Raw genomic sequence first — 19,473 nt, 5'->3', positions numbered from 1 at the left:
ATTCATCCATTCGTTCATCCGATCAAGCACTTGTGGGATGAACTGGAGCGACAGGTAAACACCGCCACCCACGCCCATCTTTACAACAATCTCTTCTCACAGCCTGGCACGATGAATGGCGAGCTACTTCTGCCCAGAATACAGAAAACTTGTGGAAAGTCTGCCTCGATGTGTTGTAATTCAAGCAAAAGGAGGGCCGACACGTTACTAAATAGAAGAATAAAGCACCTTTTTCTGAAAAACATGCAGTGTCCGAATACTTTTGTCCATATAATGTACATATATACAATAATCGTTTCCTTTTCCTCCCATAGATGGAAGAAGAGAGTGAAGGAGGCGGTGAATGTGTTCAGGTATTTACAATACACTCATACAATAGTCACCATATTTCTCTAGTGTTAAGATATGAGCCACTATTATAGAGTACCACAGTAGTAACCTCTGCTGTATGTCTCTCTCTCTCTCTCTCTCTCTCTCTCTCTCTCTCTATATATATATATATATATATATATATATATATATATATATACACCCCAATTGAGTATAACCTGATGTAATATCATTTGAGGTAGTGAAGAATAAGTTATAATTTATCAATGATGATTAACTGTCGATGTACATTCTGTTATAGGGCAGGGAGATTCAGGAGGGTTGTGAGATGCCCAAGGCTGCGTACCATCATGTAAGTCTATAGAACAATCATGGCGGATCAGATATTGCTTTAGCTCATAGGCTCATAACCACTGGTGCCCTAAATAGCGCATTCATTATCTAGTGCTAGTTGCTACAATTGCACCATATCAATTTTTAGTACTTTCTAGTGTTTTGTATTTTAGATATAATACTCCATTTTTAATAGGAATATGTTTTTATTTTTTTAAATATTTTTTTACATTTTTTGTAACTTTTCCCCCATTTTTTTAAATCCCACTAGGGAACTTGATCATGAAATCACTTACTTGTTAATATAAATACATAATCCTTCTGCTATACTTGCGTTATGCCATAATAATCTATCTGCACTCCTTGATCACGTTGCAGAGGCACAGATGGGACAACAGACGCCCTGTCTAACCCCCTTAGATGTCCCCATTACTACTGACTTTGATATCTAAGTGGTTAAATGGCTGGGATTGCTCTGATCTCGGCCACTGTAGCAGGGAAGGAAGGAATTACTTATCCCAGTCTCAGTCTCTGTGAAACCTTGTGTCCCCAATGGACATTACAATTAAGATGTGACATGTTTTTCTGCTATATGTGCAATAGAGAGGTAGATGAGGAAGGGGATGAAGAGGAGGAAGAGGAGGACGAGGAGGATTCAGAGGAGGAGGATACAGCTGGAAGAATGAATGGGTAAGTATAAAATATGAATATAATATACTCATTATATAGATACATGAATAATTCTAAAACGGTATAGAGATGAAACACACATTTTGTATAACACAAGGCTGTATAAATATGGTATATACATATAGCCAGCATTGTTGGGGATAAGTCTTTCAGTATATTGTGCCTTAGAAGATGTAACACAGGTACTGAGGCTCCAGATGTGAGCAGGCTGATATATTACTGAATATCAATGGTATTTTTGGAGCTTTCTGACAATGGTTGCAGAGAGAATCATTATAACTGGTGCTTTACTTTCTATTACAGATTGAGGAGATTGAACAACGTTGGATTTGATAACATCATGTAAGTTGTAGAATTATCATGACTGAACTGACCCTGCTGGAGGCCAGAGGAGCAAAACCTTTGGTGTCCAGTCTGTATCTTCACTACATGTTATACCTCTACATATACATAGGAAATATTCTATATTCTGTATCTGATAGGGAGGAGGATGAGAAGGAAGATGAAGAGGAGGAGTGGGAGGAGGAGTTGGAGGCTACAGACAGAGGAGCAATTGGGTAAGTATCCAAAAGCATCCAGATAACATTATGCATCCTGCATCTAGAGATGTACATAGACTTGTAGGAGCCAATCATGAAGCATATATTAATGTGTGAACCCTTGTATTTATCTGGGAGGCATGCTCTATGTAGGTTTTCAATTGGTCAAAGTGTCAAATATTCTAACTGGAGCTTTTTTTAAATTATAGAGTTTTAACACCTAACATCAAACTGGCATGGCCGAGCCAAGACATCAAGTATGTTAATAGGAACATTTATATGGCTGGTTCCTTTATATAAAGTGTAATACATTTTTGTATGTAGTTTGCCCAAATGATCAATGATTGTAATTGAAACTGTATTTTCCATTATAGGCTTCAGGAACATCAGGTGAAGCAGGCCTGGGCGAGCGAAGAGTCCCTAATGTAAGTTTATGGAATAATCAGAATTTATACAGGATAGTAACTGTGTATAAGACTGATACCAACACTGTGAGCCGTCACGGCTGATTCCCTGCATCTCATTCTATATTTCTGGATCTATTAACTAGAACAAGGAGGAGGAGATGGTGGTGGCCCAAACTGTTTAGGAAGGAGAGAAAGACAGACGAAAACACGTGAGTAATTTAAAGGCCTATGAAAAAATACTAAGCCCCGGCTTCGTGATGACCTTCAGTCATGTAATATTCTTCAGTTCCTACAATTGTCACATGACCTAAACTGTTTCTCTAAATAAAAGAAAATGAGCCAGCTTTCACAGGGGTTCCAAAAGTCGCCATGAAGCCCTCTTCTTGTTCTCCTCTTGTTTCTTGTCCTTGTTCTTATATCACTATTAATATTTAAAGGGGTTACTGGACAAACCCTTTTCAATATGATTCCCTGAGTGGAAATAATAAATAGAGATATACAAAATCTTTCGTGATCCGGCGCTGCAGCCCGCTGCTGTCCTGGGGTTTGCTGTAACAGATGATATCACAGGAAATCACATGACCGCTGCAGCCAATGAGAGCAGAAGTCACCTGATTTCCATCTGTCACAGGAATCACCAGAACCACAGTGGGCTACAGCACTGGATCCCAGGGGCTAAGTATATCTGTTTATTATTGTCACAGAGAGGGTCCTGTTGAAAGTGGGGTTTCCCGTTACCCAACAGCACCTTTAACAGGATGTTTATTTCAGCTATCTTCATATTTTTCTCCAATAGCAAAAGCAGCAGCCATATAAAAGGCGGAAAACTAGCAAGGTAAGATATTTATCAGTAATCGAGAATATAGGTACAAGCAGCACTCTTTTAAATCTTGCAATGAAGCAGGACTGAATGAAAATATGCACGCCACTAAAGCGAATCCGGATCCAAGAATTCCAAATAGACACAGGAAAAGAGTAGTTCGTGGCAAGCTTGACAAAGATCTCCCATAGAGATCGAAACGTTGCAGCTTTTACTATGGAGGAGAAATAAAGGATTGATTTTATTGCATCCTTACATGCTGCCACGAACTACTCTTTTCCTATATTTATCATTAATGTTATTTTCCCTTGGGGCTCATGCTTTACTTCTCATTTGTATTTCCCTATGTAAAAATTGTAGGTAAAGCCCCATTTACACTGACAGATGATCGCTCAAAAGTCGCTCAAACAAAGTTTGAGTGACAGTTTTGAGCGATCATCTTTGCATACTTTATAGTAGCTAATTAGCTAATATAGAATATGCAATCAGAGTGGGACATTGCTGTGGCCCCTAATAGAACAATACAGCTGCTTTGCATATGCAAACAGCTATAGTGTTCTCTGTGCTTACAGCCCGTGCCCCGCTGTGAATTCACAGCAGGACATAGGCACAGAGAATGTTATCAGTGCAGCCAGCTGATAACAGCCTGCTCCACTGATAACAGCTGATTGCTCAATTCCAGCAATCTAGAATTTAGCGATCAGCAATTTGTGCACAAAAACTGCATGATGTAGTGCATTTAGACAGAATGATAATTGCTCAAAAGACGGCTTTGAGCAATTCGCGTTGTGTCTAAAAGGGCCCTGAGAGTATTACAGAGACAACTAATGATCTGGACAGGGAGCAATGCAAGGAAGACATAGTTTATCCTCCTAACATCCCTCCTATATGAACCAAATCCAGGGAAACCCTCAAAGCCATCATTAGTTATACTTCCCTACTATATAAAGCCCCATTGGACAGCTGAGTAGGGCTGCTCTAGATACTCACTATGTCATGTCGGAATTGCGTTGTATTTATCACATACAGATATGAATCTAATGCTTGGGGGAAATGCTATAATTCTGGCTTCTATACCCTTTGAACCCTTCGGTCCTTCATCCTCCAGTTTTCACCAATCAGCATTTTCACCATTAGATGTATTTCTTCTTATAAGAGGCTCACACTTGTTTTCCTTTCTTTTTTAGATTCTTCAGAGCAGTATTCTGCTGCACTGTGAAGACATCAGACTAAAGAGGCACCGCTAAATAAGAAGCTCTAGTCTTCCGAGCCAGTAACCTTTCAATTAAGTGTCCCACTGCTCGCTTACCAATTTCCAAAGCCAATCTAGGCACATCTTCCCGTCTTCGTCTGCTCCCAGGGCCAGACTCCTGAACAGCTCCCACTGAAAAAGAGAGAATCCGCAATTGAATTGTCGACCCCCGGAACATGCACTGCCACAATACACGTATTTAAGGACAAATATCAGTACTAGATAGCACGATAAGTCCACCACCGGAGAGGAGGATACAGACAAGTTATTAATCGTCTGCACTACCCCCAAGTTATCCTAATGCAACCGTACTTTTTTGTCCCTGAATTGTTCCCCCCGAAGCGCCACTGCCACAATAATTAGAAAAAGCTCCAACAAAACCAGGTTTTTTTACTAAATCTGACAATTGCCATTTTTTAGCCAGCGACCAACACACCACTGACTCTGAAAGCATATTCCGAATCCAGCGCCCCCTGCCGCAGCAGTAAACAAATCCCAATCAAAGTTTTCAATTACTTCCTCCAGCATAACCAACCTCCCATTATATTTGTCCAAAAAGGTCGACCACAGTTTAAGGTCCTTTTTGTGGCCTTTTCCCAAACGAATGAAATGGTGAGGTAAATGCACCCCAGTTGTAGCAGCCGCTAATCTCCTAGAAAATATTCGCCCCATCGAGATTATCCAGCAAGAAAAATTAAGCTTACCCAATAACGACTGTGGATTCATCAGGGTAATCTTATTCACCCCCCTGGCTCTGTTCACCTCCATTTTCAAATCTTCCAATTTTTCCTCCTATAATCTGTATTCCGTTGCCAAAGCATCAATGGTAATGCCTAAAAATGTTAAACATGTCGTGGGTCCCTCCATCTTCTCAGGTGCTAAAGGCACCCCAAAAACTCCTTTCCACACACTGAACCGTTCCCAATAACGTTGCATAAATTGGCGTCTTGGCTGAACCTATACACAGAAAATCATCCAGATAGTGAATGACGGAACTGAGCCCCGCGATATCACTAACTACCCATTCCAAGAATGAGCTAAAGGCCTCAAAGTATGCAAATGAGATCAAACAGCCCATGGCAAACATTGATCCACATAATAATTTCCCCCTTCCCCCCAATGACATCCTAACAACCTAATACTCTCCGCTGCCACCAGGAGTAACAGAAAAGCCGATTCAATGTTGGATTTTGCTAACTGTGATTCCTTCCTGTATTTTCATACCCAACTGACCACAGCATCAAATTAAGTATATACCACAGAGCAAATCTCTTGATCTATACCGTCATTAACTGACGCCCCTTTTGGATAGGATAGGTAATGAATCAACCAAAATGTATTCGCTTCTTTTTTATGGACCATTCCCAGTGGTGACACTATCAAATCCTCCACAAGAGGCTCCCTAAAAGGTCCCGCCATGTGACCCAAACAAACTTGCTTTTCTAGCTTTTCTGTTACCACTGCCGGGCACCGGCTGTAGGTTCTTAGTTGAAAAGGGGACACTGAACTGGGGTCGGAATTTTAAAACCATCTCAAAAACCTGCTTATAGCAATCCAGCTTTTTCCTTGTCAGGGTACCTACTTTGGAATGGCGCTATCTGCCAATCTCTGTTCCCCTTCTTAATCCACTCAATCAGCACCTCTGCTGACATCCTGGCCTGTCAGCACCTCTGACCCCTGTGGCCCGTGTCTGTTGCGGGGTTGCTCCCTGACCGGTTCATCCCCAGGTTAGCAGCCTCGCTCGCCTTCTCCGCTCCTGGGATCCAGTCCAATACTAAGTCCCGCCCCCTTTCAGCATGAGGCCTAGCGCTAGACGCCGCTTTATGCCTCCCATGCCTGCTCTTTCCCCTTGTCGGAGGTCCAGGAGAGAGCCTGCTCTGAGCTTCACAGTGCTGTTCCAGCTAATGAAGAACATCATAATGAAGTCTAGAAGCGCTAGAGGGCTTCCAGCCATTAGCAAGGACCAATGATCGACATACTGTGCCTAAGAGGATGGAAGCTATATCAGTGGTCAGATGCCGAGGATCCCCTAAGGAGTTTTTTCACTCCTCTTCCTTGTTGCTTAGGATTGAGCGGAGGCGGCCAAAGCATTGCAGCAATGGAAATTTTATTAACTTGGCAAGCAGACATCCTCCTAGGGTCAGGCTGGATCTCCAGACGGTGCTAAGTAGTTGCTGGAGACAAGGCTTTCCAGGATTTCTCCTGCACAACGGGATTCCGACATCTTTAATGATAACAGGCATACTTTACTTTGAGCGGCACAGTCGGCACTTAGAAGCTTCCCTGATTCTTTCACTACCTCGTCAAAACCGATCCTTCCTGGTAAAGCCTTTAATATTTACTGCTCTTTACCTAAAGACAATGGACCCTCCCAAGATCGGGGACAGCACCATCCACCAATCACAGCGCCACCTACTGGGAGCGGAAAACGTATAAACAATAGAGACGTCACTCCACAATAATCCGATATAACGTGTGGTCCTGCGTCATCCGGCCATCATTTCAGCTTTAGCTGCTTTAATGATGTATTTCATAAATTCAAGCACATAGTTTGTATCACTCCTGGACGGTGCGATGGCTGTAGACTTTCCCCTGTGATCCTGTATGTCTTGGATAGAAATGTAGTTCTATTAATAACCAATAAAACATTTTCAATTAAAACTTCTGCTTGTTCTGGTTGATAGCTTTGAGAAGTGTTATCCTCAGTGTGTGAAGGCATCTGTAATAAACCTCCTGAATCTGCATCAGTGTGTTTAGACTAGCTGACAGTGGAACAGGTGAAACCACTGGTGGCACCTGATCTAGGAGTGCGCCCCCCACCTCCTGCAGAGCCTAGTGCAGTACACTCACTACACTACAAACAGATACAGTAGTCAGCAGTCTGTACATCCATTGCTAGTTATCTATGTATATAGCCATGGGCTGGCTGAGATGACATCTAGGTGCATTGACAGACTGGCAGGTATTCTCCCTCTCCGGGCCTTTTGTCACAATGATGCTTCGGGTGCAGCCATCATCCGTTATCTTGCAGTTGGATGCCCATGCCTCTGGCCTGACGCTGCTTGAGCGTGTATTGCAGACTAGCAGAGCTAAAAGGGCCACTAGTCTGAGGCAAAAGCCAGGCAGCAGGCTACTATGTGTGTCCCCTCCTACTAGAGAATTAAAATAAATTCATTCTCAAATTTCTGTAATTTTTTCCCCTCCTTAGGCAACTATAACTCCCAGCATGTCCTAATAGCTGCAGACCTTCAGGAGCTGCTGGGACTTGCAGTTTTCCTACAGATTGTTTTGTACAGTGTAAACAGGGTAGCACGCAAATGTAGCCACCCTTCCATTGAAGTGCATGGAGAATGCAGTGTGTGCACATTATAAATTTTGGGCCGGTGCATTGAAGTTTTCCTTTGTCATTGTATGGTTGGGAGCAGGGCCTAACTAAAGGCTCAGGGGCCCGGGTGGAAAAGTTGAGTTCGGGTCCTTCCCCCACCTGTACATGTACCCCTACCCATACCTAAACCGTGCTCATACCTGAACATGGCTCAGTTCCTGGACTACATGAAATTATGTACATACATAATTATATATAGGGGATACCCATCAATTGTATATAGGAGATACCAACGAACAAATAGAGGTCAATGCAGAGGCCTAAAAAACAATTTCAGCGACCTAGGGTCCAAGTATAGGGGAACAACCTCCAAGGTAGTTTTCTCAGAAATACTACCTGCACCACAAGCCACACTAGAAAAGCAGCAGTATCTTAGGGAGGTGAATAAGTGGCTCTGGAGTTGGTGTAAGAAGGAGGGGTTCCAGTTCTTGGAGAACTGGGCTGACTTTGCTGTCGGCTACAAGCTCTATCGTAGGGTCAGGCTGCATCTCAATAGGAAGGGTGCAGCTTTGCTGGGGCAGAAGATGGCTAGAAGGCTGGAGGTCTGTTTAAACTCGGGACCGCGTAGAGGTACACCCTGTAATTGTCACACCCACACCTCTCTAAGGCTGGGTGAAAGTAATTCAAGCTAATAATTGCTGCCAGAGTGTCTGTGGACTGACCCTACCCCTTTCCTCCTCTGGAGTGTTCTCTTCCAGGAGCGGTTCCTGACAGGTAACATAAACTGCAGGACTGGTGTCATCCTGAGTTTCCTCCCTGACCTTTGATTTTTGTCTTTTGTCTGACTTACAGACACTTACTAACAGATACTGACTTACACACACAGAATATGCCTCACACCACAGTGATCCCCCTCTCTGGCCTCCTGATGCTCCGAGACCTGCTCCTCTTCTTCCCGCTGGACAGATCCTCTGGCGGCTCCCCTATTCTCCTTGCGGCGGCTCCAGTACCACACAAATGCTCCCCTGCTCCTTGATCCTGGCTCATGTCTCGCATCTGACATCACTTATGTTTTTCATGTAGCCTCACTTCCACCAGAACTTAGTCCCCATGTGTGATAATGTTGTTAGACTACTTGATCATCAAAATAATGGGTTTATGTGATTCTTATAAGCACTGGACAGGCTCCACTGTACACAGGACAAGGACCAGGGCCAACCTTAAAGGAGATGTCCCGCGCCGAAACGGGTTTTTTTTTTTTTTAACCCCCCCCCCCGTTCGGCGCGAGACAACCCCGATGCAGGGGTTAAAAAAACCACCCGCACAGCGCTTACCTGAATCCCGGCGGTCCGGCGTCTTCATACTCACCTGCTGAAGATGGCCGCCGGGATCTTCTACCTTCGTGGACCGCAGCTCTTCTGTGCGGTCCACTGCCGATTCCAGCCTCCTGATTGGCTGGAATCGGCACGTGACGGGGCGGAGCTACACGGAGCCGCTCTCTGGCACGAGCGGCTCCATAGAAGACTGCTGAAGACCCGGACTGCGCAAGCGCGGCTAATTTGGCCATCGGAGGCCAAAAATTAGTCGGCTCCATGGAGACGAGGACGCCAGCAACGGAGCAGGTAAGTATAAAACTTTTTATAACTTCTGTATGGCTCATAATTAATGCACAATGTACATTACAAAGTGCATTATTATGGCCATACAGAAGTGTATAGACCCACTTGCTGCCTCGGGACAACCCCTTTAAGTCTTTTTAAGTCAATCCCTGAATGCTAGTTCTGAGGCCATTGCATTATGATGAGGGCATTGTTTGTCAATAAATGCTTCCTGCAGGATTGTCATCTAATATTTCCTATATGAGCAGGACATGTCTAAAAATAATATCCAATTGTACTCTATAGGAAACTTCATAGGTGATTATATGAGGACAAGGCTCCTATAAAGTTCATGTAAAAGACTTCTGGAAAACAAATTTTAACAAAAGGCATATCAACAAGTTGGAGTTGTATATGTGATCTCTTTTTATTTAATTCTACTTTACAAAAAGTACATTACAGTATTGCCTTAATCAGCATGTTATTGAATTCACTCTAGGTTTGAAGGTTATAACTACTGGACAGTACACTTGGCTAGTTTCTGTTGTATTGTATGATCCAGTGCCATCTAGAAATGATGATGATTGGCCAAAAGTAGTCTTAACTAAGGAATATGTTGCAAATCTATCTTCAGGCTTATCTGTTCTGGTGGCCTATTTGGTTGCCAGAATAATGTTTTAAGAACATATTTAGCATACAGTATGCACCAGGTAACTTCAGACATATGCACTGAATGTAGCCATAGACCCCCATTCACCCATATTATGGTCAAAAGAATGTCTTTTTGGTCTGTGTAGATTTCGTACATGTTAGCATTCGTGTTTTCACCATGTAGAAATGAATAGTTGACTACACTTTTCTATGCAAAGGCATCCAGTATAAAACGTAAACCATATTGTATACATTTTTACATGGAAGCCTATGAGCAACATAAAGTATGTCACTATATACATATGTGAAAGCCTTACCATCCGACCTATACTGTACATCTGTATATAGTCCTGATGTACAGTATACATTGAACAGAAGGAGCAAGCCAACAACAGAGGACCTTCCCTGACACTAACAAGGTCTTTTCTTGTCCTAAACAATGTATCTTGTGAAAATATTAGGAAAGTCTTCAAGACAAGACACATTGTTTGTAGAATCAATGTTTATATCATTTTTCAGATACAAATGTTTTCCTTCTGATGTCCACAAATGCTCCTAAAACATCCTTGTTCCTCAAAGTGTATATCAAAGGATTCAGCATTGGGGTTATAACACTATAGAACAAAGTAGCCATTTTGTGTTGGTTCTCTACATGGCTTGATACTGGTCTCATATACATGAAAATAATGGCACCATAGAAGAGGGATACAACTATAATGTGTGAAGCACAGGTGGAAAAGGCCTTCCTCCGTCCCACAGATATGCTGATCTTCAGTATGCTGGAAATGATATAACCATATGTAATGAGGATGAGGAAGAATGGACCGATCACCACCAACATAGCAAGGAAGAAAATAACAGTCTTATTAAGAGATGTATCCGCACAGGCTAGCTCCAGGACTGATGGGATCTCACAGAAAAAGTGATTTATTACATTGGGACCACAAAATGGCAACTGCGATGCAAGGACTGTGTGTACAATAGAGTTTATTATGCCTCCAGCCCAGGAACCAGTTGCCATCTTAATGCACAAGACGGGATGCATAATAGTAGTGTAGTGTAATGGACTACATATAGCCACATACCGGTCGTAGGCCATTGATAACAATAGGTAGCACTCTGTCCCTCCTAGCGAGAGATGGATGAACATCTGAGTGACACAACCATGAAAAGATATGTTTCTTCTTACTGACAAAAAGTTAATGAGCATATTTGGGACAATACTTGATGTGTACCAGATGTCCAAAAATGACAGATTGCTCAAGAAGAAATACATAGGGGTGTGAAGCCGGGAGCTTATTCTACTGAGAATAATAATGATAATGTTGCCAGTTAGTGATACAATGTAACAAGATAAAAATACAGGAAATAGCACTATCTGAATATTCTTCTGGCTGGTCAGCCCAAGAAGAATGAATTCTTCAACTGTTGTGTATTTGGACGAGTACATTCCAATGCTAGTATTGTGTGGAATCATAATCTTCCAATTTCCAATATGTAAAAACTCATCAGCCTCCTATGGAAAAACAAAAAGAGTTATTTGAATGAGTAAACCAAATCTACAATGCATCTTCTGAACCATTAATGGTTTTTTTACATTTTTCTATGTGGTGCAAAAAAAAATCATGTTGTTTTCCTATCATTCTGTAGTCAATACCCCATAATGGCAAAGTAAGAACTAAGACTCCTGCTAGAGATGACCGACCCTCTTAGCTAAGTAATTAAGGAAGAAGGGCCTTAGTAGGAGAGGTGATCAAAAACCCAATTGTCAATCTGCCTGAGCTCCAAAGATCCTGTGTGCAGATTGAAGAAACTTCCAGCAGGTCAACCAGCACTGCAGCACTCCAGCAATCTGGGCTTTATGGCAGTGTGTCCAGAAAGAAGCCTCTTCTCAGTAAAAAAAACAAAACATCACAGCCCATCTAGAGTTTGTCAAAAAGCACCTAAAGGTCTATCAGAATGAGAAACAAGATTCTCTGATCTGATGAAACCCAGATTGAACTTTTTGGCCTCAGGTTTAAGCATTATGTCTGGAAACCACGCGCTACTTATCATCTGCCCAATATCATCCCTAATGAAGCCTGGTGGGGGCAGCATCATACTGTGGCAGAGCTTTCAGCGGCTGGGACAGGGAGACTGGTCAGGGCTGATGGACAGCTGAATGGAACAAAGTACAGAGATATTATAATGACAACCTGTTCCAGAGAACAAGGGACATCAGACTGGGCAGGAGGTTCACCTTCAAACAAGACAATAACCCTAGTCACACAGCCAAGACAACACAGGAGTGGTTTAGTGACAACTCTGTGAATGTCCTGGAGTGACCCAGCCAGAACTCTGACTTGAACCCAAGATAGCTGTAAATGGTTGTCTACAGATGTCCACCATCCAACCTAACAGCTTAAGAGGACCTGCAGAGAAGAATGACAGAAAATCCCCAAATTTGGCTCCCTGTGTCGTTACCTTAGTAATACATAGAATGGTGATGAAAAAATAGACAGTCGTTAACCCAGTACAATCCTGTTCAAAGAATACATTTATGAACCAGTTGCAGCTGGGTCCAAGCCAGCAGAGAGAGAGAGAGAACCATTCCTGCTGTAACATCACTGGAGATTTGGAACTAAACAGGTCTTTTCGGCGTTGCTGATATTGCTGATTAATTAAAGAGGACCTGTTACAGAGTTCATGTGACCTGTACCACCAGCAACATGAACCCGTGACAGGTATGCCAATTTCCGCTGTGTATGTGTTATTCTCAAAAGCTGCAGGGCATCGTAAAAAACAGACTTTGAAGAATGGAGCTCCGACTCAGAGAGGCGGGCTGCTCCGGCCTCTCCCCGCCCAAAGTATGTTGACTGACAATTTTCTCCCTATACACAAAAGGGAAAAGATTGGTCAATGTACATGCTACGTGCAGGGAGAAGCGGGCATAACTCACCTCTTTGACTTGGAGCTCTGGTTCATGTCAAATTTTCTGAAATGCCACAGTGTTTCAACATAGCACATTTACGGGGCAATAGGAATACCTGTCCTGGGTTCATGATATCCACAGCAGCATTAACCCAGTGACCAGTTCCCTTTAATGTTTAATTAAACCAATAGGTACACAGGCAACACATTTTGATTCTGGACCGAAATCTTCATTAGGCACAAAGTAAATTGGTTAAAAATATTCAATAAAAGATAGTTATTTCTCATCAGTGAAGAGTAGAGACAATTGAAAGGCGTTGTTTGTGTACCTACTGGTTTAATTAAAGACCAATCTATTCCACAAAATCAGCAGCCCCAGTAGGTCCTGTTTTCTTCCAAACATCCCTTTAAGTCAGTTAGTTTATATGAGCACAAAATGTATAAATGTTACCATAAACTTACCTTACAAAGTTTACTCAGTCCTCAGTTCTTGTTTTTTGAAAGTGAACGTTACATCTACAGAGATGACACATCATATGACGGTGCCTGCGACAACACAGGGATAGATCAGAGTTGATACAATACAGTACACATTACATTCAGTTCGTACCCATATAGATCTAGTTTTAGTAGAGGTGAAGATACAGTAGGTCTACCTGCACCGAGGGCAAAGATACAGTTTGGTGCCCCCACCTGACCATAACCTATTTTATTAATTTTGTTTCATCATTGTATAGTCTGAATCTGGACATGTAAAGGTTATACCCCACAGTATGGCTTCTGCGCAATTGTGAGGCAGCTGAAACATGGGCTGAACATCCCGTTGGGACAGTTTGCAAAATTTGTATTGTCTATACAGTTTTGCAGATAAAGTCACTGTTTACCAATGAAATTGTTTAGCCATTTAAGAATCAATTTGAAACTGCATCAATCATGTGACCATGCTGTTCTGTGGCCCTACTCAAAGTCCAGGGGTGTCGCTAGAGGCTCACGGACTCTGGCAACATTCCATCTGTAACTTTCCACTATATGGCTGGCTCTCTTATGCTGTTTACACAGGGTAAATTTCAATGACAAGGATGTTCATTTGTTAGAGCCGCAGATCCACATGTGGGAAAAAGCGCCTTTCCAACGCCAAATCCACATTAAGAAGTGACATGTCACTTCTTTTTCTTCCGCATGTGAATTGCAAGTTCGCATGCAGAAAGGACCACAGCATATAAACCACAGCACTAGAGATGAGCGAGCATGCTCGTTTAAGGCTACTACTGGTCTTATCGAGTAACCGTGTACTTGCCCGAGCAGCATGCAGGGGGCGGCAGGGAGCGGGGGGAGAGAGAGAGAGATCTCTCCCCCTGCCCAAACCAACCACAAAGGGCAAACACAGGTAGGCAGGGGTCAGCAAACTGCCAACTGCAGCTATGTCGATTGTAGGAGAGGAGAAGCCTATGCGGCATGCATAACTTGCTGTAGCAGATTTTCTATAAAACATATAAAATATTAAGATTCGAGGTATACATTAAGGTAACTCCTATTTTTAACCCGTTAAGTCTCCATTACATAAATGAACATCAGAGACTGGCTTGTTTTAAGCCTCCATGATGGACATTTATGCAATGGGTCTCACATCAGCAAAATCACAGCAAGGGCTTTGTGTTGACTGGCAGCTGGGCTCTTGCTGTAATGGCCAGGATCAGAGAAAACTCTAAACCTGATCATTTAACTCCCTAGATGCTATGGTCAAAAGTGATCACGACAACTAGGAGGTTAAACAGAGGGAGACGGCTCTCTCTGTTCTCATCGGCCCCTCGGAAATCCAAATGTGGGATGCTGATGGGTAGTCATGGCAGTCAGAGGCCTAGGAAAGGCCTGCTGGCATGCCACTGTAGTATGTCTACTAGGCGGTGCCTTCATCGCCTAATAGGTTTTAGACTCACAGATAATAATGTTTGCTATACTGAGTGTACTAAGGAATTCTAAAATGGCATTTCTGGTAAGACTAAATAACTGAAAAAATATTCTTAAATTGTATTTAAAATGTACAGAATTACAAAAATATGAACAGTGTTGTTTAATTGTGTAAAAGTGGAAAGCACACACATACACACACACCCAATATCACTGCATTTGTTTTGCCCCGTATAGTTACCTCCTTATTGTCATTATACGAATTCTACTGTACCAAGACCCACATTACCAATAATAACAGTATATGAGGGCCAAATATTACCGCCATGCCACATGGTGATGGAATAATACCACCATACTATTCCTGAATAAAGACCATTACAAAGATCAACATTAACCCCTTAACGCCACACAACCTAAGTTTACATCCTGGCTGAGGGGTACTTAATGCAACAGGATGTAAACTTACATCATGTAGATAGCACGGAAGCTGAGCCTGCGCCATCTCACAGCAGGAGCTGGCATCCCTCTGCAACAGCGGAGATACATAAGAACAACAATCTCTGCTGTTAAACCCTCAAATGCCGCGCGCCAAGCTTCCCGGCTTGAAATTGCCTATTATCACTTTTGTTAGCGATAGAGGTATTGTAGAACAGAAGTCCTGCAATGCATTATCATAGTGATCATAGCTGTTATGGTTCAAGTTCCCTACAGGAATATGAAAAATTTAAAAAAAGTGCATGCAGTGCAAAAAAAAAAACATGCAAAAAATCCCACATTTTTGCTATCATTGTATCCATAATGACCTGTACAAGAAATTGAACAAGCTTTGTATCCTGCATAGCTTACACAAAATCCACCCCATCCTAAAAAGCAGAGGCAAAATGTTTATTCTAGGTTCCTTTCTCTCTCTCTCTTGCCTGTCAGACAAAAAATTTGCCATTGACGCGCGCTGCGTCGTGGCGGGGAGGGGCCAAAACAGGCACCTCACAGTGGGGAGGAGCCAAAAACTGGGGCGGGGTCGAATATGGCGTGATGCTCATTCGAGTAACGAGTACCATCGAGTACGCTAATACTCGAACGAGCATCAAGCTCAGCAGAGTATGTTCGCTCAACTCTATTTTTAATATTTTTGTATCGTTGTAATCATACTGGCTCGCAGAAAAAAATGTATTGTGTTATTTATGCTGCATGATTAACCCTGAAAGAAAAAACTATTGCAGAATTGATGTGTTTTCTCTACCTGTTTTTTTTTAAAAAGTTACAATACATTATATGCACCCAAAAATGGTATCAAGGCTTCATATGGCAATTTTGACAGAAAACTAAAAGTTACCACTTTTGAAAAGTGGAGATGAAAATCCCCCAAAAGTCATTGAATCCTCATGACCAAAGTAGGCCATGTCCTTAAGGGGTTAAGAAAAATAACACTATGTGCGGACCAAATGATACCACACACCATGATTCCATATTACCATGACATAGTGACTAAATATTACCACCAAACAATTACTGAAAAAAAACTACTGTAAAGACTGATTTTACCAATAATAACTATATATGTAATAGCCAAATAGTACCCACAGACTCTGACCACATAATACTCCTACAGTATTACTGAAGAAAAAGTACACAAAGACCAATATAACCCCTATACTGTGATAGATACAAGTTCATAATGCCAGTCAACAGGTGCTCTACAGACCTTATAAGTGATTACAGTACAGTTACCTCCAGCAATCACTGTTGATGTCGCCTTTGACTGGTGTCGTTCACTTTCCCTTTTCTTGTCTGTCCAGCCCAGACCGCCATCATGACTTCACACGGTCACAACTTGCCTCTGCAGAATTTGACACACAGGCATCTCTGGCTCCTCAATTTTTCAGCCACCTGTTTTCATTTTTCACACCTCTACACAATCTCCCCATCCATGATATCCCACACAATAATAATGCGATGTGCCCCACATAGTAATAGTACCCCCGATTTGGTGTGGATTTTCCGCAGTGAAAACACAGCAAAATCTGTAACAAAATCAATCCCATTGGTGTGAATTTTAATGCAGATTTTGGTGCCGATCCACAGCAGACTTCACTCCATCTATTGAAAGGGTGAAATCTGTTGCAGATCTGCATAAAAGAAGTGTAAAAATCTGCCATAATGATGTGGATTTTGGTGCCAATTTTCCACAGCAGAAAATCCACACTATGTGAATGTACCCTTAGGTTATGTGGGTATGTGGCAGATTTCTATGGCAATCCCATTCAATCCATGCATGTACTGCAGGAACTACCAGAGTCAGATGTAAGAAACAGATTTTCAGTGGCAGGAATTTCTGTAGCAAACGTGCTACCGGTATGTAGGAAAATACCAATATTATCCTGAAAACCCCCTTTAATACATACAGTAAGAAATACAAAACTTGTTATGTCACTTTTTACTAATACGTCAGTTTGTTTTAAGACTAAAGACTATTCAATAAGAAAATTATTAATAATTTTGAAACGTGCAGTTCAATAAACCTGGACGATATACATTTTTAATTGCAGTCAATGGCAGCCATAAATATTCATATAGGTGCACATTTGTCTATACTTCTTATGGGTCCATTTCAAACTCTCCCAGTGAATGTTGTGCCCTACATGTATTGTATAAGTTCCTAGGTTTTTCATCTGCTTGATACCAATATATACTAGATACATTTCATCTTACACAGATAAAACTAACATACAAATATAAAGTTCTCTGCAGTGATAGTTACCTGTAATTATGGTTTCATATATTATGCATATGTGGCATTGATGTAAAAGAAAGATTAAAATGTAATTTCCTTATTTCTTCTTGTATTCTTGGCAGTATTAGAAGTGCACATGATATAGTGTCTAGAGGTGGATTCCAGATTCAGATCCTTAGAGGTCGTGCTCAACATTTTCTCAGATCAGGACTTGTATGAAGTATGGGTTCTGTAATGAGCACTTTATAAACATTAGCTAAACTTATTATAGTTTGCACAAGGGATTATGTCCCAGAAGAGTGAAAAAAGATTTTTAGAAACTTTGTTGTCTGTAAATTAGTTGAAGTATTTTACATATTTAAGACTTCTGAGTAGTAGACAAGTATATGAAATGTGCTAAGGATTTATTAAAGGGGTTTTTAGTTTTAGGTTAATAATTAGAGATGAGCGAACGCACTCGGTAAGGCCGATTTCGCAATCGAGCACCGCAATTTTCGAGTGCTTCACTACTCGGGTGAAAAGTACTCGGGGGCGCTGTGGGTGAGCGGGGGGTTGCAGAGGGTGAAGTAGTGAAGTACTCGAAAATCGCGGTGCTCGATTGCGAAATCGGCCTTACCAAGTACGTTCGCTCATCTCTGTTAACAATGCTTTAACACTATATAAATGAAAAGTTATTTAACTTTTTAACATAATACAGTGAATGAGAAATGTGTCCCAAAACACAAACAAGAATGAAAGTGAAATTTTGAAAACAGATTTTAGAAACTTTATTATCTGTAAATTAGTTGAGGTATTTTACATATTCAAGACTTCTGAGTAGTAGACAAGTATATGAAATGTGCTGAGTTTCATTAAAGTTTTTTTTTGTTTGTTTTAGGATAATGCTTTAACAGTACATCACCACCTCCCATGGTAGCCTGTTCCCGTCATTGATCACCCACACTGTCTGAAACTTTATTCTAATATCTAATCTGTGTCTCCTCCCTTTCAGTTTCATCTCATTGCTTCTAGTCTTTCCTTGTACAAATGAGAATAGGGCTGATCCCTCTGCACTGTGACAGCCCTTCAGATATTTGTAGAAAGCTATTAAGTCTCCTCTCAACCTTCTTTTTTGCAAGCTAAACATTCCCAGATCCTTTAACCGTTCCTCATAGGACATGACTTTGTACCATGGACATAACTCTTCTCTGAACTTGCTCAAGTTTGTCTATGTCTTTTTTAAAGTGGGGTGCCCAGAACTGGACACAGTATCCCCGATGAGGTCTGACTAATGAAGAGTAAAGGGGAATAATTACCTCACGTGATCTAACTCTGGGCCTAGGACACAGCCTTGTCGTACCCCACTTGATATATTCTTCCACTTGGACTACAGCCATTTATGACCACTCTTTGAGTACGATCACTCAGCGAGTTATGAATCCACCTAACAGTTTCCTTGTCAATCCCATATTTGGTCATTTTTTCAATAAGAATGGTATGATGTACTTTGTCAAATGCTTAACTAAAGTCAAGATATAATATATCCACTACATTCCCCTGATCAACCCAGTAGGTTATTATGTCATAGAAGGAAATTAGATTTGTCTGACATGACTTGTTTGTTACAAACTAGAGATGAGCGAGCACCCAAATGCTCGAGTCCGCGTTATTCGATTCGAGCTTGTCGTAAAATTCGAGAGCTCTACTCGAGTAACGAACACCATTGACTACAATGAGAGAGTCGAGCATTTTTGTATGTGGGACGCCGGGAGCCAAGCTTTTTTTTCCCCCCTAGGTTTGTCTCTCTCTCTCTCTCTCTCTCTCTCTCGCTCTCTCTCTCTCTCTTCTCCTCCTGCCTGTCAGACGAAAAATTTGCCAAAGACACACGCTGCGTTGCGGCGGGGAGGGGCTAATACAGGCACGTCACAGTGGGGAGGAGCCAAAAACTGTGGCAGGGTCGAACACGGCTAGATGCTCGTTCGAGTAACGAGCACCAT

General features: G+C 41.8%; 1 protein-coding gene across 1 annotated transcript; it reads right to left on the bottom strand.

The window, feature by feature from the left end:
* Nucleotides 1–10,453: 10,453 nt before the first annotated feature.
* Nucleotides 10,454–11,395, bottom strand: LOC136610110 (olfactory receptor 2C3-like). Its single transcript, XM_066589372.1, has one exon. It carries the CDS (start codon nt 11,393–11,395, stop codon nt 10,454–10,456), a length of 942 nt encoding a protein of 313 aa, XP_066445469.1.
* Nucleotides 11,396–19,473: the final 8,078 nt, after the last annotated feature.

Source organism: Eleutherodactylus coqui, chromosome 2, assembly GCF_035609145.1.
Source record: "Eleutherodactylus coqui strain aEleCoq1 chromosome 2, aEleCoq1.hap1, whole genome shotgun sequence".
NCBI classification, from domain to species: domain Eukaryota; kingdom Metazoa; phylum Chordata; class Amphibia; order Anura; family Eleutherodactylidae; genus Eleutherodactylus; species Eleutherodactylus coqui.
Note: the sequence above shows the minus strand (reverse complement) of the source record. Positions and strands in the feature narration are given on the sequence as shown.